The sequence below is a fragment of the Jaculus jaculus genome, chromosome 14 (assembly GCF_020740685.1).
Source record: "Jaculus jaculus isolate mJacJac1 chromosome 14, mJacJac1.mat.Y.cur, whole genome shotgun sequence".
Classification (NCBI taxonomy): Eukaryota; Metazoa; Chordata; class Mammalia; order Rodentia; family Dipodidae; genus Jaculus; species Jaculus jaculus.
The window spans coordinates 46,775,607-46,797,844 of record NC_059115.1 but is presented as its reverse complement, the minus strand read 5'-3'; the positions used below and the strand labels follow the sequence as shown (position 1 = coordinate 46,797,844).

Here is a 22,238-nt window from a genome sequence, read left to right as displayed (position 1 = left end):
TTGTTATTATTATTATTATTATTTTGGTTTTCGAGGTAGGGTCTCACTCTGGTCCAGGCTGACCTGTAATTAACTATGTAATCTCAGGGCGGCCTTGAACTCACGGTGATCCTCCCACCTCTGCCTCCCAAGTGCTGGGATTAAAGGCGTGCACCACCACGCCCAGATCTATTTTGTTATTATTATCTATAAGCAGAGAGAGAGATAGAGAAAAGAGAGAGAAAAAACGGTCTTGCCAGGGCCTCCAGCCACTGCAAACTAACTCCAGACACATGGCCACTTTGTGCATCTTGCTTTATGTGGGTACTGGAAAATTGAACCCAGGTCATTAGGCTTTGCTGGCAAATATCCCAACTGCTAAGCCATTTCTCCAGCCCTGTTTTAATTATGAAGTTCTGAACATTCCTTGAAAAAGAAGTTACTTGTCTTGCTACCTATATTAGTTTCTTTTTTCATTGCTGTGACAAAACACCTGAAAATTAATCTTCCTGGAAGTACCCTCATAGAGATGTGTTTCCATGGCAATTTCAAATCCAGTCATATTGACAATGAAGATTAACCATCATAACACCTTTATTGTGACGTCCCTGATTTTGTGTCAGCAGAGTGACTTTGCTATGTGTATGTATTGTGTGTGCACAAGTTCATGTATGTGCAGTGCATGTATGTACATGTGTGTGGAGGCCAGACGCCTTAAGCATTAAGACAATCTTTTTTCATGGGACTGGGACTCATCATTTAAGCTAGACTAACTAGCCAGCTTTATCTGTCTCTCACTCCCTAGCACTGGGATGATAAACACACTTGGCTTTTTGTCATGTGAGTTCTGGGGATTGAACTCAGGTCTGGAGAATGGGAGTGCAAATAGACATCATCATCAGTTTCTTGTAAGTTCAATGATGAAAGGAGAAAGTGTAAGTAAAATCAGGTATGGGGCATGCTGCACAAGAAACTCTCCATGGGGGCTGGAGAGATGGCTTAGCACTTAAGGCGTTTGCATGAAAAGCCAAAGGATCTGGTTAGATTCTCCAGGACCCATATAAGCCAGATAGGCCAGGGAGGAACATGCGTCTGGAATTCATTTGCAGTGGCTGGGAGCCCTGGCACACCCATTCTCTCTCTCTCTCTCTCTCTTTAAAAAATTGTTTTTATTCATTTTTTATTTATTCATTTGAGAGACAGACAGAGCAAGAAAGGCAGGTAGAGAGAAAGACAGAGAGAGAATGGGCACGCCAGGGCCACCAGACAGTGCAAACAAACTCCAGACACATGTGCCCCCTTGTGCATCTGGCTAACGTGGGTCCTGGGGAATTGAGCCTCGAACCAGGGTCCTTAGGCTTCATAGGCAAGTGCTTAATTGCTAAGCCATCTCTCCAGCTCCTCTCTCTCTCTTGCCCTCTCTCTGCTTCTTTCTCTCAAATAAATAAATAAATATCTTTAAATATGAAAAAGAAAAGAAAAAACAACTTCCATGGACATTAGCTCAGGTGGAGATCCAGTCATGCTCTCCTAGTAGGGAGAGTGTTTGGACCTGAGGACACTGAGTGGCCTCTCTATGTGAGTGGACAGCTCTCTGTATCTCCTGGTACTCACTAAAACTCATGGGAGCTGGAGAGATGGCTCAGCAGTTAACGCTTGCCTGCAAAGCCTAACAAGCCAGATGCACAAGATAGTGTATGTGTCTGGAGTTTGCTTGCAGTGGCTAGAGGCCCTGGTATGCCTGTTCTCTCTCTATCTGTCTCTATTTGCCCCCCATCTCTCAAAATAAATAAATAAGTAAATAAATAAATAAATAAATAAAATAAATTTAACTTTTTTAAAAAAAACTGATGGTATGAGGAAGGTGTGCCCTTTAGACTTGGAGAGTTGGGTTGTTCTGGAGAGTTCCAGGGCTGGTGACTGGCAAATGGAACTTGGTGTCTTCTCAAGGGCATCATCAGATGATTTACATCTTGGGAAGTTAGGGTGTGAGTTTCAAGTCCTCTGGGACTTGGGTGTTTGCGGGGTGGTACCACGGCATGATTTTGTTTGTGACCCTGCTCTTCACGGGCCTGGGGCTGTGGTTGGTCCCTTGTTTTCTGTTTTGTTCTTCCTAGTTTTGTGGGAATTTCAAAGCTCTCAGTTGTCAGACCACTGGCCCCAAAGTTACAAGCACTCAAGCATCAGATTTCCTCTGCCAGGGATGACAGAAATAGGGTTAAGGTCTGAGGACATTGCAGTGAGCGCGTGTTACTGTGGTTTGCAGCAAGCTACAGTCTGCATGCTTTTCTCTGTGCCTCACGTGTACATGATCGTTTAGGGAAGCACAGAGGTGTTGGAAGAACTTCAAGCTAATAGTCAGTTATAATGATGATAACTAATGCTTTGTCATGATGTAAACATACACCAGGTATGGGGCTTGGCGTGGTCACACATGCCTTATGTAATCCCAGCACTCAGGAGGCTGAGACAAGAGAAGAGAATTCAGAGTTCAGGGCTAGCCTTATAAACATAAGGAGACCCTGCCTCAAAAATTAACAAGAGAGAGAAAATAAAAATCAAAGCCAGGTACTGCGTAAGCACACTGTCATGTGCTTCATTTATTTGGCCAATGAGCAGTAAGTTCTACTGTGGCTAGGTCAGAGAGTTTTCAGTAGCTCGTAAGCATGAATGAGGACCTGCGGACACATACACCTGGGGCATGCCGAGGCGGTAAAATGTATCACCTGGTGTGGCCGAAAATACTGACTACTGTGCCTCCATCCTTAAGCTCTGCCTCTTTCTCTGTGTGGGTGACTCTCTTGGGGTTTTCCCCCATGGGACCATTCCCAGAATATCTGGGATTGCCTTCCCCTTCAGTGTCCCAGGGGCTTTTCCTGCTGGTCTGTCTGGGGTCACAGACATCTGCACTCCCTAACAGCCTGAGACATGCACCTGGAACTGTGAAGGTGAGGGCTTGTTTTCAGACGTCAGGGGCTGGCAACTGGAGATGAGCAGCACAACCCCTACCCAAATATTGAGGGGCTCATACCGGAAAGTTCTGGAAATGCTTGCTAGTAAGAAAGATCAAGGACCAGCAGACCTCTAGTATAATCAATATGGTCATTTCACAGATAGGGAAACTAAGAGCTAGCAGTGGTTAAAGCATTTGCCCCAAGCCAGACAGTCAAATGATAGGCCTAAAAATTGAGACCATGCCTATGTGCTTCAAAGAGTAAAACTGGGCCTGGGGAGATGGCAAAACCTGTTGGCCCAGGTTCGACTCCCCAGTACCCATATAAAGCCAGACACACAAAGTGGAGTTTGCAGCAGCAAGAGGCCCTGGTGTACCCATAGTCAGTCAGTCTCTCTGAAATAAATACAAAAATAGTAGAAGCTTATGGTTTTAAAAAAGATTTTCACAGCTGGGCATGGTGGTACATATATATGTATGTATGTATGTATATATATATGTCATATATATGACAATTTTCAAAATATAAGTATATAAATTTTCATTAAAATGAAACATCCTCGTGGTTCTGAGGCTTTGAAGGTTGGAAGGAATGTGGGGAGCCCATGTCTCCTGTTTGCTCTCCTTCAGGTTGGTAATTCTGTCGAACTGTTTCATAGGGAGCAAGATGAGATAGATTTTCAGAAGATGTAGCCCTTATCTAATTCTCCTCCCTCATGTATCAAGTCAGTTATCTCACACCTGTACTGATGGTTCATAATTTCCAAATCTAAGTGACATCTTAATTGGAAAGGAAGAGAAGGGAGAAATAGAATCTCCTCTGTCAGAAACAGTCATAATGGTAAAATGGAATGAGAATTAGTTTAGATACCCTCAAAGATTGTGAGAGTAGAAACAAACAAACAAACAAAAATACACACTGGGTGTGGTGGCACACACCTTTAATCCCAGTACTTGGGAGGCAGAGGGAGGAAGATTGCCTGAGTTCAAGGCCAGCCTGGGACTACATAGTGAATTCCAGGTCAGCCTGGGCTAGAGTGAGACCCTACCTCAAGAAACCAATAATGATAAATAAATCAAAATCAAGTGCTTTCTGCACAAGCCTGACGACTGAAGTCCAGATCCCCAGCACCCACACAAAGCTGGAAGCTGTGCTCATGCATCTGTATTCCCAGCATACCCAGAGCATTTGGGGGCGCAGTCAGCAGAATCAGGACCAGGTAGTTTGGTGCTCATAGTGGAAACCAATAAGACACAGCCTGTTTCAAATGAAGAGGAAGATGAGGACTGATACCCTGAAGTTGTCTGACCTCCACATGTACACCATGGCCCGTATGTAACCCCCACGCACGCACGTGCATGCGTACACACACACACTAAAAGGGAGGGAGGAATGAACAAAAAGAAACAAAACCAAAAGAGACGTGGAAAAGCACCGCAACATTGGAGGGCAGACATTGGAGTGATACATCTGTAAGTCCAGGAACTCCAAGAACTTCTGAGACCCAGAAGGTTGGAAGAGAAAGGAAGGTAATCTTCTCTTCACCTTTTGAAAGAAGCCTGGCCCCACCAATACCTTGATTTGAGTCTTCAGCACTGTGAGAGATTAAATTTCTGTAGCATTAAACCACCAAAAAGGGAAGGGGGAAAAGCATGGATTCTTGAGGTTGGGTTTCCCGGGTTTGGCTCCTTGCACTAACACTTTTGATCAGGCAGCGTGTGTCTGTGTGCAGTGATGTATGAAAGCACACACACACACACACACACACACACACACACACACACACACATACACACACACACACGGAGCCATAGTTATTGACTTTAGACATCAGACACCTACTCTGCATTACATGCAGACTTTGTTTAGGAACTGAGCCATGTTTCAGCCACCAGGAACCAAATTACAAATGCCCCATTAATCATTAAATGCATTTATCAGATAATTTGATTAAGCCCCCCATGACAGGTCCTTGGCATGCCATTGACAATATTCACATTATATAAGTGTTAGCTTTGCTGTCCTGAGAGAATTTTTTGAGACCTGGTTTAGCTCTAAACCGAGGGTCTTTAAAAGTGACTGAAATGTTAGCAAAGTTCTTGGTGTCATGTCTGGGTTCCAAGTGAAAGAGCTGATCCCAGCTTCAATGGGCAATAATTTTTTTTTTTTTTTTTCCTGTTGGCTGATTCATGTTTTCTAAAAGCTGTGGTCTGCAGGACCTTTGTGAGTGACTGTTACTGCCTACACTTGATGAGGAGACACTTCCCTGCCGGCAGACTCTTCTAGGGGCTGTCTTAAGGGGTCTGTATTTCCTCACCTGCCACTCTTACTTGCAGCCTTCCTTCCTATTCAGATAAGCTAAATGGTCTCATTTCATACTGAGAGAGTGTCACTCCATTAATCCCTTCTTCCCTAAGGTCAGTATACTCAGCTTCTTAAAATTGATCTTCAAATGTTTGTATTTCCTTCCCTAAGTAGAACTAGTTGCTGGCAGGCAGTGATATGCAGAGACATTTCCTCCTTCCCATAACTGTGGGCTCACTCCACAATGCATGACCCACATACCTCAACAAGGAGGGGCCAGGCGGAGGGGGCAGGGCATGGACGAGCCTAACAATGGTACCAACTTGACTCTATTCACTGAGTACAAAATTATTTAATAAAAAAATTAAATAAAATTTAAAAGAAGATTAAATGAGAAAAAAAAATGTGTGATTTTGAGTGTGGCTTCCCCTGCTGGGCGGGATCATCACATCAGGCCTGCCTGAGTTAATTCTGCTTGTCAGCTGAGGAAGCTCTGAGAAGAGACGGAAGGGAGGCAGTAGGAAAAAGCATCTAGGAAGAACCAATTACCTGCTTTAATAATTCAGCGTGTTTCACAGTAATAGGCCACGGAGTAAACAGCACTACACATAAATGCCATTTTTCATTATTTATACACTCCAGAAATTGAAGTTTAATTAAGTCACACGCTTGAGACTTTGAAGCGATTAGGAAGCCGTTTGTCTGAGGCAGCATGCAGGGCAGTAAGCCTGGGACCTAGGGCTCGTGGGGAGACTGCTCTGAGAATCCACTTGAACTGGGGAGGGGTCAGGCCAGGCAGGACCTAGGGGAGTGACTTCTGAGCGCGCTCCCAGCCACATGGTGCCAAGATGCTCGTGACATTGCTGTACTTCCATTGCCTGAACTAAACTTTATTCTATAAAATCTATACTATAACAAGTACATATGTATTTAAGTAACGGCAATGCTGTCATTTAATTCTATTGCCTTGTATACAACTATATGGTTCCCTGATTTTTAGTTGATTCAAAGTATTATGCACCACCTTCCAAGGCTCAGGGTCTAATGCAGAAGAGGTGGCGGAAAGAATGTAAGAGCCAAAGGAAGAGCAGGACTCCTTATAATATGCTCCTCAGACACAAAATGGCCTGCATATCCATGACCTCACAGTGCCTGACACTACCTACACAAGACCATCATAAGAGGAGGAAAAGATCATGACATCAAAATAAAAGAGAGACTGATTGAGATGGGGAAAGGATATGATGGAGAATGGAATTTCAAAGGGGAAGGGGGGGGAGGGAGGGTATTACCATGGGATATCTTTTTATAATCATGGAAAATGTTAATAAAAATTGAGAAAAAATACAATAAAACCTATTAATTATACTAATTATATAAAATCAATTTAAAACAAAGAAATAAACTTTAAAGCAAGAATAAAAATTGTGCAGGTATCGCACTGTTGAATTTCAGAATGTTTCCACAGCCTTCCCCAAAAGGAAACCCTGAACTTCCGAAGCCGTCACCCATATTTGCCCCTTTCTCTGCTTCCTGACCGCCACGAAATTTTCTGTGTCCATTGCTTCCACCTGCTCCTGACTTTCCCCACGTGTGGATGATCCTGGCAGGCAGTGATATGCCTGCCAATATATGCCCTTTGTATTTCTATAAGGCTCACAAGTGGACTGTTTTCCAAGTTGGTATATGTGGTGGCATACATCAATACCTGGCTCCTTTTCATTGCCTGATAAGATGCCACTGTGTGAAACACGCCCTATTTTACAGAGCCATTCACCAGTTGAAGGACGTTTAGGTAGGACTTGGTCATTGTGAGTGATGCCAGCATAGACTTTTGCAGAGGGTTTTGTGTGGACGTGTTTTTAGATCTTGTACCTAACTAAGAATGAGAGTGAAACTGCTGAGTCCTGTGGTATATCATATCTATATTTAGTATTTTCAGGAACTGCCAAAGAGCTTTCCAAAGTGGCCGTACAGTTTATAATTGCACCGGCAGGGCTTGAGGGTTCTCGACTCCATACTCTAAGTCCCTTTATTTGTTTGTTTTTGTGTGTGGTGCTGGAGATGAAACCCTATATCTTTTTACCCCTATTTATTTATTTAAGAGAGAAAGAAGCAGAAAGAGTTGGGGGGGAGAGAAATGGGTGTGTCAGGGTCTCTAGCCACTGCAAACAAACTCCGGATGCATGTACTACCTGTACATTTGGCTTTATGTAGGTACTAGGGAACCAAACCTGGGTCCTTAGGTGTCACAGGCAAGCATAGCCCCCCATATCATTTTTAAATATTTTTATATATTTATTTGCAAGGAAAAAGAGAGAATGAATGGGTGCAACAGGGACTGTAACTCCTGCAAATGAACTCCAGATGCATATGCCACTTTGTGTATCTGGCTTTACTTGGGTACTGGGGAATCAAACCCAGATCAGTAGGCTTTGCAGATGAACACCTTAACTTCTGCGCCATCTCCGCAGCCTGGAATCCAATGCTTGTGCATACCAGGTTAGTACTGGGCCACTGAGCTACAACCCTAGTTTATGTCTCAAGACAGGATCTCTGTCTGTGGCTTAGGCTGGTCTGACTCACAGTATAGTCTAGTCTGGCCTTAAACTCACGATCCTCCTGCCTCAGCCTCTCATGTTTCATTTTTTTTAAAAGATTTTTTTTTTTTTTTTTGAGATAGGGTTTCACTCCAGCTCAGGCTGACCTGAAATTCATTATGTAGTCTCAGGGTGGCCTTGAACATATGCTGATCCTCCTAACTCTGCCTCCCAAGTGCTAGGATTAAAGGTGTGTACCATCATGCCCAGCTTAAAAAAGAAATTTTGTCCATGCCAGAAATGGTTGACAATAACAAAAATAGGAGAAAACTGTCCAATGAAACACTAAGAAAACCAAACACTGTTCATTTCTAGCTTGATATCTTTCCCTGCTGAGGTTTTGCCTTCAGGTTTTCTATTCTTTTTTTTTTCTTTTTTATTTGAAGCAGAGAGGGGGAAGGAGGGAGGGAGAGAAAGAGAGAGAATGGGTGCGCCAGGGCCTCTAGCCACTGCAAAAAAGCTCCAGATGTGTGTGCTACCTTGTGCATCTGGCTTTCATAGGACCTGGAGAATCGAACCTGGGTCCTTAGGCTTTGCAGGCAAGCGCCTTAACTGCTAAGCCATTTGTCCAGCCCCAGATCTTCTTTTTGACTTAAAAGAGGAATTAAGCAATGGGATTCAAGACATATTAGCACCAAATGGAAACTTTCATCATTGACATTGCAGAAAACCCACTGAATGGATCATCAGTGGATGCGGAGGACCTCCCTTACTGTGACTCAGTGTTTTCTGGGGCAGGATCTGTCCTTGCCCTTTTGCACCTACAGAAGTGGGCAGAGCTGTGCTTTACAAAAGCCCCTTTATCATGTTTTCATAGCCAGATCTCTGATTTCATTGTGCACATGACTCAAGGTGGCCGGGTGGTATTACACTTTTTTTTTCTCTTGACCTGATGTTTTCCTCAAAAACATTTGGAAAATTCAAGAAACTAACTAAATTGCTACTTTCTTAGTGAGGTCATAAGAATCAACCCAGTAACTCCATGTCTAGGAATGTAGTCTAAGGAAATAATGTAAAAGAAGGAAAAATTCTGTTGGCTCACAGATTCTCAGTGCATAAACTTTCAATGTTTTGTTTATTTATTTGAGAGAAAAAGGAGAGAGACACAGAGAGAATGGGTGTACCAGAGCCTCTAGCCACTGAAAATGAACTCCAGGTGCATGAGCCACCTTGTTCATCTGGGTTATGTGAGTACTAGGGAATCAAGCCTGGGTCTTTAGGCTTTGTAGTCAAGTGCCTTAACTACTAAGCATCTCTCCAGACCCACAATCTTTTTTAAAAAAAAATAAATATATTTTATTATTTATTTATTTGAGAGAGACAAAGACACATGGAGAGAGAGAGAGAGAGGGAGAGAGGGAGGGAGAGAGGGAGGGAAAGAATGGGTGTGCCAGGGCCTTCAGCCACTGCAAATGAACTCCAGATGCATGCACCACCTTGCATATCTGGCTTACATGGGTCCTGGGGAATTGAACCAAGGTCCTTTGGCTTTGCAGGCAAATGCCTTAATTGATAAAGCCATCTCTCCAGCCCCCAAAAAATTTTTAATAAGAAGAATTGCAAAAGGAAACAATTATAAATAATTGTGTTTTAGTTGGATGAAGTAATAGACAGCTGATAAAATGATGATTATAGAGACTTAAAAAAGAACATAAAAATAAAACAATAAAAAATTCAAAATATCAGTGTGATATTATACAACTATTAAGAATATGTGCTTCTGGTTAAGATGGCGGCATAGGTACCACGCCAAAGTAGCCTAGGGGGGAAAAGACTGAAAAAACTCAGCAAAATACACACTTTTACTAAAAAGTGAGGTGTATAGGAAATTGAAACGGCAGTGGAGAAGTAGAAGAGACCCAGAGAATCCAGAGCCTGCACAGGCCGGCAAAAGTGGCCCCGGCAGCTCTGCCGACCTCAGCGGCGGCAGCGCACCGGAAAGTGGCCAGGCTCGGCTCGAGCCGCAGGACAAGCCAGGTGCGGGTGCTTCCCCTCACACCGCGCTCTCCGCAACTCAGGAAACGTGAGGGGAGAGCGGCAGTGAGCAACGGAGGAGCAGACCGCGAGGTAGAAGAACACGTGGAGCAGCGAGAGAACAGAGCAGCTGCGGCTCCCTCCTCTCCCCCACCACCTGAGCCCAGCTCCTGCGAACAGAGCAGAGGTGCCAGGACCCGGCCATGCCAACTTGGGCCAAAAGCGGGACCCAAGCAGGAGCAGAGTCCCACAGTAACCAGCAGCAGCGGCCCCAGCAGTGGCAGATCCAGTAGCAGCAGCAGCAGCAGCGGAATATCCAGCAGCGGTGGACCCAGCAGAGGTGACAGACCCAGCAGCGGCAGCTTTAGCAGCAGTGGCGGTTCCAGCAGTGTGAGTGCCGATCTGCCGGGCCACAGTTGCCAGGCTCGGTTTGCCCTGCAGGAAAAGCCAGTGCCCAACTCCAGAAATCAGAACAGTAGCCCGACGACCCAGCCAGCAACTTGACTGAGACCAAAATCATCCAAAAAGGTAATTGGGATTGATTGCACCAGGGAAGGGTCTCACTTGGTCACAAGCTGACTTGGATCCCTCAACAGACCAGAAATCTTAACCTCTTTGGTGATAGAGGATCTGGTTGTTATAATAACTGCTCTCTCATAAATATTCAGTGCTGATTTTGATTGAATGTGTACAGTGTTTAGTTAAGTTTTAGAATCTACCTGTATTTTATTCCACTCAGCCTACTTGAATACTCCCATAGCAGGGAAACTCAACCCCTAGGAACACATTTGTAGATACTCTGAGAGTCTTAAGAGCCACACCTAACACCTTAAGCTCCTATCCTGAAGATATATAACATCAAGTCAATTGATACAGCTAAGAATACCTAGCTAGCTAGAAAATCCAAGCATTAACTTAATCCAAGATGCAAAAATATGTACATTATAACACAAGAAACACTAAAAACCAAGACATTATAAATCCACCTAACAGTATTAATGCATCAGAAATGACCTCCAGTCTGAACGAGTTAAAGGAAATGCCTGAGAAAGATTTCAAAAGAATGATTGTAAATATGTTCAAAGAAGTCAGAGAACAAATCAAAGGAGTCAAAGAGGAACTCAAAGAGGAAATCAAAGGAATCAAAGAAGATTCAGGACACCAATTTCATGAAATAAAGAAGGCAATACAAGACATACATAAGGAAATAGAAATAATAAAGAAAAACCAGTCAGAATTACCAGCAATGAAGAACACAGTTAATGAAATAAAAAACTGTAGAAAATCTCACCAATAGAATGGACGAAGGTGAGGACAGAATATCTAAGCTAGAAGACCAGGTGGCAGATCTAATACAATCCAACAAAGAGAAAGACAAACTTATAGAAAAGTATGAGTGGGAATTTCAAGATATTCAGGACACTATGAAAAGATCAAATATAAGAATTCAGGGCATAGTAGAAGGAGAAGAATTCCACTCCAAAGGCATAGTAGGCGTCTTCAACAAAATTATAGAAGAAAACTTCCCCCAAATTGGGAAAGAGGTGTGCCAATGCAGATACAGGAAGCCTTTAGAAACCCAGCCAGACAAAACCTGGAAAGAACCTCTCCTCATCATATTATAATCAAACTACCAAACACACAAACCAAGTAAAAAACATTGAAAGCAGTTAAAGAGAAAAATCAAGTTACCTGCAAAGGCAAGCCCATCAGAATTACAGCACATTATTCAACACAAACTTTTTTTTAAATTTTTATTAACATTTTCCATAATTATAAAATATATCCCATGGTAATTTCCTCCCTCCCCAACACAAACTTTAAAAGCCAGAAGGGCTTGGAGTGATGTATTCCAAGTTCTGAAAGATAACAACTGTCAACCAAGGTTACTTTATCCTGCAAAGCTATCCATTCAAATAGATGGAGAAATAAGGAAATTCTATGACAAAAGCAGGTTAAAGGAGTATTTGAAGATAAAACCAGCTCTACAGAAAATACATCATAGGATCCTCCATGCTGAAGAAAAGGAAAATCACACATATAAGGAACCTGGAAAAGACAAGAAATACTCAAATACTAGTTAACACAAGAAAGCAAAGGTAGAACCAGAACCACAAAAAAAAAAAAAAAAAAAAAAAGGCAAACATAAATACACACCTTTCAATAATATCTCTTAATATCAACAGCCTCAATGCCCCAACCAAAAGACATAGGTTTGCAGACTAGGTTAAAAAGCAGGATCCTACAATTTGCTGTCTCCAAGAAACTCACCTTTTTACAAAGGATAGACATTACCTTAGGGTGAAAGGTTGGAAGACGGTGTTTCAAGCAAATGGACCTAGAAAACAAGCAGGGGTTGATATCCTAATATCTGACAAGGTAGACTTCAGTCCAATGTTGGACAAGAAAGATAAGGAAGGCCACTTTATATTGATTAAGGGCACACTCCAACAGGAGGACATTACAATCCTAAACATATATGCACCTTACTTGGGGACTCCCAAATTCATCAAACAAACACTATTAGAACTAAGGTCACAGATAACACCAAACACAGTGGTGGTGGGTGACTTTAACACCCCACTCTCATCAATTGACAGGTCATCCTGGGGAAAAAATAAACAGAGAAGCAACTGGACTAAATGAGGTCATAGAAGGAATGGACCTAACAGATATATACAGGACATTTCATCCAAATGCTGCAGAATATACATTCTTTTCAGCAGTACATGGAACATTCTCTAAAATAGACCATATATAAGGACACAAAGCAAATCTTAACAAATTCAGGAAAATTGAAATAATTCCTTGTATTCTATCTGACCACAATAGAATTAAACTACAAATCAGTAGCAAGAAAGGCTATAGAGCATACACAAAATCATGGAAACTACACAATACACTACTAAATGATGAATGGGTCAATGAATAAATCAAGAAGGAAATCAAAAAATTTATAGAGTCAAATGATAATGAGAACACCACATACCAAAATCTCTGGGACACAATGAAGGCAGTTCTAAGAGGTAAATTTATAGCCTTAAGTGCCTATATTAAGAAATTAGAAAGGTCACAAGTAAACAACCTAATGCTTCACCTGAAAGCCTTGGACAAAGAAGAACAAGGCACACCAAAAACCAGTAGACGGGAAGAAATAACAAAGATTAGGGCAGAAATTAACGAAATAGAAACAAAAAAAAAAAAAAAAAACAATCAAAAGAATTAATGAAACAAAGAGTTGGTTCTTTGAAAGGATAAACAAGATTGATAAACCCTTAGCAAATCTGACCAAAAGAAAGAGAGAAGAGACACAAATTAATAAAATCAGAGATGAAAAAGGTAACATCACAACAGATTCCAGAGAAATTCAAAAAATCATAGGGACATACTATAAAAGTATATATTCCACAAATAATGAAAATCTGAAAGAAATGGATGATTTCCTTGATTTATATGACCTACCTAAATTAAATCAAAATGAGATTAATCACTTAAATAGACCTATAAAAATAAAGTACCTTGGAATAAACCTAACCAAGGAAGTAAAGAAGCTCTACAATGAGAGCTTTAAAACACTCAAGTGAAAAATTGCAGAAGACACTAGAAAGTGGAGAAATATCCCTTGTTCCTGGATTGGAAGAATCAATATTGTGAAATGGCAATCTTACCAAAAGCAATCTACACATTTAATGCAAGCCCTATCAAAATTCCAAAGGCATTCCTCATGGAAATAGAAAAAACAATCCAAAAATTCATTTGGAATCACAAAAAACCTCGAATATCTGAAATAATACTGAGCAACAAAAATAAGGCTAGTTGTATTACCATACATGATTTTAACCTATACTACAGAGCCATAGTAACAAAAACAGTGTGGTACAAAACAGATATGTAGATCAATGGAACAGAATAGAAGACCCAGATGTAAGCCCAGGTAGATATAGCCACCTGATATTTGATAAAAATGCCCAAAATACTCATTGGAGAAAAGACAGCCTCTTCAGCAAATGGTGTTTTGAAAACTGGATATATATCTGCAGAAGAATGAAAGTAGATTCTTCTCTCTTGCCACGCATAAGAATTAAGTCCAGCCAGGCGTGGTGGCGCATGCCTTTAATCCCAGCACTCGGGAAGCAGAGGTAGGAGGATCACCGAGAGTTCAAGGCCACCCTGAGACTCCATGGCAAATTCCAGGTCAGCCTGAGCCAGAGTGAGACCCTACCTCGAAAAAGAAAAAAAAAAAAAAAGAAAAAGAATTAAGTCCAAATGGATTAAAGACCTTAACATCAGACCTGAATCTCTGAAACTACTAGAGGAAAAAGTAGGGGAAACCCTTCAACATATTGGTCTTGTAAAAGACTTTCTGAATACAACCCCCATTGCTCAGGCAATAAAACCACAGATTAACCACTGGGACCTCATGAAATTACAAAGATTTTGCACTGCAAAGGACGCAGTGAAAAAAGCAAAGAGGCAACCTACAGAATGGGAAAAAATCTTCACCAGCTATATATCTGATAGAGGATTAATATCTAGGATATACAAAGAACTCAAAAAGTTAAATAATAAGGAATCAAACAAGCCAATCAAAAAATGGGCTTTGATGCTAAATAGAGTGTTCTCAAAGGAAGAAATACAAATGGCATATAAGCATCTAAAAAAATGTTCTATGTCACTAGTCATCAGGGAAATGCAGATTAAAACTACATTGAGATTCCATCTCACTCCTGTCAGATTGGCCACCATCATGAAAACAAATGATTATAAATGTTGGTGGGGATGTGGAAAAAGAGGAACCCTTCTACACTGCTGGTGGGAATGCAGTCTGGTCTAGCCATTGTGGAAATCAGTGTGGAGGTTCCTAAAACAGCTAAAGATTGATCTACCATATGACCCAGCTATAGCACTCCTAGGCATATATCTGAAGGACTCATCTCATTTCCTTAGAAGTACGTGCTCAACCATGTTTATTGCTGCTCAATTTATAATAGCTGGGAAATGGAACCAGCCTAGATGTCCCTCAACTGATGAGTGGATAATGACGATGTGGCACATTTATACAATGGAGTTCTACTCAGCGGTAAAGAAAAATGAAGTTATGAAATTTACAGAAAAATGGATGGATCTGGAAAGGATTATACTAAGTGAGGTAACCCAGGCCCAGAAAGCCAAGTGCCACATGTTCTTCCTCATATGTGGATCCTAGCTACAGATGATTGGGCTTCTGCGGGAGAAGGAAAATACTTAGTAGCAGAGGCCAGTAAGTTAAAAAGGAGATATAAAGGGAAGAGAAAGGAAGGGAGGAGGGTACTTAATAGGTTGGTATTGTATTTATGTAAGTTCAATGATTGAAATGGGGAGATAATATGATGGAGAATGGAATGTCAAAGGAGAAAGTGTGGAGGGTGAGGGAGGGTATTACCATGGGATTTTTTTTATAATCATGGAATGTTAATAAAAATTAAATTTAAAAAAAACAACAAAAAAAGCAAACAAAAAAAGAATATGTATTCACTTGACTCTAGACTAGATTGTAGCATGCAGAAGTCAAAAAGGTTTATATGACAAGAACTTTTCATTTACCAGTGTTGATAGTTTAATATATGTTTTATGATTTTCAATATCGAATGTACATTTTAAAATTTCTATGTTTTTGAAAGACCAAATTTTTTATTTCTAGTGTCTCTTATAACTTGTATATAATGTTGAATACTTGGTGTAAATTATGATAAAAAGTTGCAACCATCAATCTGTGGAGCTAAGTTCTGGGAAGGAAGTGAAAGAGAGCCACAATAGAAAATAAAAATGAGGCTGGGCATGGTGGTACATGCCTTTAATCCCAGCACCCAGGAGGCCAACATAGGAGGATCACCATGAGTTTGAGGCCAGCCTGAGACTACATAGTGAATTCCAGGTCATTCTAGGCTAGATCAAGACCCTACCTCGAAATACCTCCCCCCTAAAAAAAAAAAGAAAACTGAGGACATATTCTTTTCCTCGTGATATTTTGTCCATGAAGGAGGTTATCACAACAAGGGCAGGAAAGGAACGTTCCTGCTTGAAGGACATAACTTGTCTAAGGGTCAGGCTATGCAAGCATCATTGGGTGTCTTAGTGAGAAGATAAAGATGGTGGGTGTTGAAGTAGCAGAAGGCGAGTACTTCTGTTAAGTGGAGTTGAAGTCCCAACAGTGATGGGCAGGTGCTCAGCGAGGGTTGAGGAGAGTAACCCAGAAGTTGATGGTGACCAGAGGAAGAAGATGGAAGAATTTAGGTGCCTTACCCCTGGATGACCTGAGGAGCTAGAAGGACACATGCCCCTGGATCGGAGAGGCCTGATAGCGAGGTGGAGTCCACCCAAGGTGGCTGTTAGTCATCATGATAAGAGGTGAAAGGAATACAGAGGAACTGTGGAGGTAGGGAGAGTGTTCCTGGGAGCACAGGGCAGAAGTGAAGTGTCAGCTGCAGCATTGGCCTGGAAGGGTCTGAGCTGGATAGCGTGTGGTCCATGTATGTAAGTAAGTGACCTGAAGGGTCTCCCCAAGATCTGTTGCATTGGAGTGTGTGTGTGTGTGTGTGTGTGTGTGTGTGTGTGTGTGTGTGATCACCTTTTAACAAATTGCTGTTGAGTGTGTGTCAGGTCCTCTGCCATTTCTTCCAGTTTTACAGTTGGAGAGTGATGAAGAGGGGGTTAGTATGGTCATCAGGAGCAATAAAGACGGGATCCCAGAGGGCTTTCAAAAGAAGAGCCAGGTGAACGGGAGACAGGAAGGACCAGTCAAAGATAATGGACACAGTTTTAGGAGCCACATTAGGACTCTTTCTGGGTTGATGAGCTATAAATTGGTTTCCAAGTGGTTTAAGCCAAAGGGAATTTACTGGTGCAATTATTGTATGGTTCAAGGTTAGGGTTAGGTGTCTCTGGATCCAGGTAACATTACTAGGTTAACCCATCATCTCCTGGTGCTGCCTCTTACCTGGCCACATTGGTTCCCATTCAGGCTCCACCAGTGTGCGAGCTGAGGCGATTGTCTTTAGCTCCTTCCTTTACCAGTCTTGGACCTCTGGGTGTGGTGATAATTTCTGTACACCCAGCTCTTGGGAGACTGAGGCAGGTGGGTCATGAGTTCAAGGCCAGGATGGGCCATGTAACCACACTCTGTCTAATAAAACAAAACAAAACAAAGAGCTGGAGAGATGGCTCGCAGTTAAGAGCACTTTCTGTGCAAGCATGAGGGCCCGCAGAGACCCGAGAGACCACTGGAGTTTGATCCCCAGGACCCACATAAATGACTGGCTATGCTCACATGCATGGGTAATCCCAGCCCTGAAGAGGAGCGAGGGGACATGCTGGAGCTGGGGGTGCAGGGTGTGGATGTCAAGTTCAAGGATCAGTAAGACACTCCAGCTCAAATATATACGAACAGCTGGCTGAGGAGCAGTGGAGTGGGACACCCCACGTTCTGCTCCAGCCACCCTAGACAAGCACACCCCTTCCCAGGCAAGCGTATGCAACACACACACACATACACACACACAGCACACAAATAACAACAACAACAAAACACTCAAATGTCTACCACTTCAATCTCCTTTTATAAAGCACAGACACAAGATAGCTAATATCTGTTCTTTGCTCCATGCCAGGGGATTAGAGGGGCTAAAAAAAGCCCAGCTTCCTGGACTGGACCCCCCAGATCCTACTAGAATCTCAGTGACATTTGAGAGGTGCTGAGTGTGCCCCTGTTAGAAGCTGCTGAAAGACACACGATCTCGGCCTCCTCGGAAGCGTTACTCTTCATGTACACCGCCCAACGCGTACTGCCCAGAGCCTGAGAGCTTTAATGTAGCCTGGAGCCAGCCGAGGCATCACTAAATCCCAGCCGTGGACAATGGGCTTGGCACCAGGACAGGCTTTTATCTTCTCCTTTCCCAGTACCTGTCACCAGACACGAGGAAAGACTGCCTTGCCTGGCCCTTGCTTTCTGTACTGTGCAAGACCAAATGACTGGAGCCTGCAAAGAAGGGGAGAGGTGGCTTGCTGCGTCTGTACTGTGCATGCTTTCTCTTCCTCCCTTCTTCCTTCCTCTGCTCCCCACAGGCCCGGGTGATAGGCGTGAGTCACCACACCCAGCTGTTTATGTGGGTGCTGGGAAATTGAACTCAGAGCAAGCCAGGCTCTCCCAGGCCCTCATGTGTGCAAGGCTAGCGTGCTCTTACCCACTGAGCAAAAATGTCACTGTTGGAATCTGCATTTCCCAGTTACTGAAGTTCAGACTTGATGCTTATGCAGAAGTTCAGTTTGTGAAGCTCCATTTGGGACTAGGGGAAGGTGCTGAGCGATTGGATGTATTGTTACCTCTTTCGTTTTGGGTTTGTGGTGCTGACAGTGGAAATGGAAACCTCTTCCATGCTTAGTATGTGCTCTGCTACTGTGCTATATTCCAGTCCCAATGCTGTGACCTTGTAACACACTCATGTTCCCAAATACTGGGCAAAGTTTTAATCAAATGTTCACAATGAATCTCTTTTGTAGCACCTTTGGCTAATGCCTTAACAATGATTTTGTTTCAATTGCCATCTTAATATTATCTCTCACATAAAGGCCAGCCTTGGGTAGTATTCATCAAGTATGCCACCCATCTCTTTTTGAGATTAGGGCTTCTTATAGGCTTGGAGCTCACAAATTAGGCTAGAGCAGCTGGCCAGCCAGCTCCAGGTATGCAGCAATGTGCCTAGCCACTGTGCCTACCATTTTTACATGGGTTCTGGGGATTGAACTAGGGTCCTTATGTTTGTGAGGCAAGCACTTTACTGACTATCTCCCCAGCCCCAAAGTTGGTTTTTTGTTTTTGTTTTTGTCTTTTTGTTTTGTTTTTCGAGGTAGGGTCTCACTCTAGCTCAGGTCGACTTGGACTTCACTATGTAGTCTCAGGGTGGCCTCGAACTCACGGTGATCCTCTTACCTCTGCCTCCTGAGTGCTGGGATTAAAGGCGTGCACCACCATGCCCGGCTTCCAAAGTTGGTTTTAACAGTAAGTGTAATACCAGCCGTGAAGCACAGGAAGAGACCAGGCCTGTGCATCCCATAGGCAGGGGTCGTCGTGGGTCCCATGCTCCCCCTGCCTCAGCCCCTCCTCTCAGCTTCACAACCCACTACCTCACCTCCTGAAGTCATTGCAGGTTTCTTCTTCTCAGGAAGGCCTTTCCTGACTCAAGCACTGTGTGGTCCTGCACCAATCAGCCACCACTCTCTGGGCCTATCCTGCTCAACGCTATGTCTCCTGACAGCCTGTGGTGCTTTGAATTAGGTGTTCCCCATAAACTCATGGGTTTTTGAATGCTTGGTTCCCAGCTGATAGCAGTTTGGGAGATGGACGTGGGGTGCTGTTGCTGACAGGTTCATGGGTGGTATAGCCAAGTCCTCCTTGCTAGAATTTGGCACATTCTTCTGTTGCTGTGTCTACCTACTGTGGCATAGAGATGATGTCCCCTGCCATCATGAGCTTCGCCTTGAGACTGTAAGCCCAAACTTTCTTCTCACCACCTGCCTCTGGTTGGTTGTTTTGTGCCAGCGATGAGAAGGTAATTGCAACACAGTCCCTTTCACTTGCTGACTTTTTTCTCTAAGACCCCTTTGACTTATTTCTTCCATTTTCCCTTGTCCTCTGTAGAATATAACTTCTGCAACTTCATCTGTTTTGTTCACTATCTTTCTAGAATAGTGCCTAACACAAAGTTTTTAGGAAAGATATGTGAACAAATAGGCTGAACTTAGGAGCAAAGGCAAGAGAAGAGTATTTCAGAGAGTGAGAATGAACAAGTGAATGAATGAATGAATGAATGAATGAATGCACATGCATTAGGTCCTAGAACTACATCAGGGACTGGAAGTAAAACCATAGATACAATGGGAAGTATCATTGTGTCATCGGGAGTGTTGGGAACATTTGTAGGAAATGTTGTTAGGAGCCATAGTCAACAGTTTGGACTTCAGCTGTGTGTGTGTGTGTGTGTGTGTGTGTGTGTGTGTGTGTGTGTTGTACACATATGTGTATGCATGTTCATGTGTGTGTGGAGGGGGAGGCCAGATGATGACGAGTCGTGTATCTTCCTTGATCACTCTCCAACTTTTTTTTTATTGATACGGAGTCTCTTGCTTGAACCCAGGGCTTGCCAATTTGGCTCCTTTAGCTAGCCAACTTGCCTGGGGGATCTATCTCTACCTCTCAGGTGCTGGCATTACAGATAGGTTGCCTGTCATTTATGTGGGTGCTAGGGACCCAAACTTAGGTGCTCACACTTTACCAACTAAGCTGCCCCTCAGCCCCTGGGCTTGATCTTGAAGACAATGGTAAGCCCTTGCATGATTCTAATCATGAGAAAAGTACAATTTGCATTTTGCAATGTCATTCCTCTAGCACCAATAACAGCCTATAGTGTGGGGTTAAAGGTAAGGTCAGAGGCTGATGGACCACCTAGGAATTGTCACAGTGATGGGCAGGGAAGAAGATGGTGGCCACATCTGAAGAGGATGAGAACAGAAGAGAAGTGGACAACTTCCAAAGGCCCCTGTTCCTTCCCTGTGATCGCCGAAGTCAGTGTAACCCAAGAACTGGCTGCATCTGGCACTGGCAGAGGCGGCGGGTGTGCTTCTTTCTCCCAAGCATGTTCTTAAGTAATCACCTTTGGAAGAAGTCCAAAGGGCTCCACCCACATCTTCCACTTTCCTCCAGTGAAAGAAATCTGGAGTGAAATGGCCATTATTCAACAGAGCAGCAAATAACGGAGCAGTGTGTGGATTGAACTCGAAGGTTTTGGAAGGAAGGGAGTGTTTGACATCCAAGTTCCCCTGCTCTCCAAATCTTTTGTGCAACTAAATTAGTTTCATTTGTCTCAGGACACCTTTTCCAGGCCAACTTCTTCCAGCTTGCCTGCAAATGTTTCTCAGTGGTGCTTTTGAGGCTTGGCCACATCTCTTTGGCTCAGCCCAATCTTTTATTACGAGGAAATAGCTGGATGATGATTCTGGACTCGTGGACCCTCTTACTCTCCCAGCTGTTGACTCAGTATTTGATACCTTGATCACTTGCAGGTTAGCCTGCCTTCTCGCTCGCCTGGCTCTCATTAAGGACTTTCACACTGGGGGCTGAATTTCATATCCAGCACTTCACCAGTTCTTGGCGAGACAGTTAGGATTGACACCTGTTTCTCCAAGACTCTCCTGAGGTGCCGTGGGGGCGGGGCCCATTTGCTGTTTTCGGCACTCACCTCCCTCACATGCATGACTTTCCTTTGGTCTAGCAGTCATGCATTCCACCGCAACCTAAAAACATCCAGATGACAGGAATATCATGTTGCTCGTTTCACATGGGAAAGCCACAACCCACCCTTCTCTTGTTCAAGTTGCATCAAATCTAATTTCCATGGCCTGTGCTAGTGGGAGTCCAAGGACCATGTCAGCTGTTGGAGTTTAGTAATACTATTTCCAAACATAGGCCCGCAGGCAGCCAGCATGAACTAGACAGCTGAGTGCTGGCAGAAAAAGTCCCAGACACCTATAGCCTTCCAAAGGGTGACTCATCGTGCCTTTGCCAGGATAAATATGGGAATAAATGGCATTTTTCACCAACAGGAAGAAGTGTCAAAATGCTTATCACTTTATAATACATGACAGAGTGTGCCTGTTCATGTTTTGAAATAATCCAACCCTTCAGTGTTGTTTTTTTAAAGGTTAGTTATAGCTTTAACTTAAAAAAATTTTATTGACAAGTTCCATAATTATGGACAATAGATAATTCCCTCCCCGCTCACTTTTTCCTTCGCAACTCCACTGTCCAATTGTCCATCATGTCTCCTCCCCCTTAGTCTCTTTTATTTTGACATCATCATCTTTTCCTCTGATTATGAGGGTCTTGTGTAGGTAGTGTCAGGCACTGTGAAGTCATGGATATCCAGGCCATTTTGTGTCTGGACAAGTGCATTGTAAGAGTCCTATTTTTCCTTTGGCTCTTACATTCTTCCTGCCACCTCTTCCGCAATGTACCCTGAACGTAGGAAGGTGTGATGGAGATGTTTTAGTGCTGAGCGCTCCCCTCTCACTTCTCAGCATTGTGGCCACTGCTATCTGAAAAGAGAAGCTTCTCTAACCAAACATGAGCGTTAGCTTTAATGTTTTTTGCGCTCTCTCTAGGAGGCCTGGAGAGTCCAAGAGTCTCCATGCTGTGATGCCACCCGAGCTCTGGATCCACTTGGCTGTGGTGGCCTGTGGAGATCGGCTGGAGGAGACACTGGTGATGCTCAAGTCAGCCATACTCTTCAGTCGCCGGAAGATCCACTTTCATATCTTCACCGAAGACGCTTTGAAGCCGGAGTTTGATAAACAGGTGAACTGGGGAACTTGTGGTGTGGCATGTACTGAGGGAGAT

The 22,238-nt window shown here is 43.2% G+C and overlaps 1 protein-coding gene across 1 annotated transcript in view; it reads left to right on the top strand.

The window, feature by feature from the left end:
* Gxylt2 (glucoside xylosyltransferase 2) overlaps positions 1-22,238 on the top strand; it is a 115,499-nt gene that overhangs the window by 9,372 nt on the left and 83,889 nt on the right. Inside the window, exon 2 of the mRNA XM_004651507.3 lies at positions 22,004-22,196. Coding sequence (XP_004651564.2) covers positions 22,004-22,196 — 193 coding nt within the window. The remainder of the gene's footprint in view (positions 1-22,003; positions 22,197-22,238) is intronic.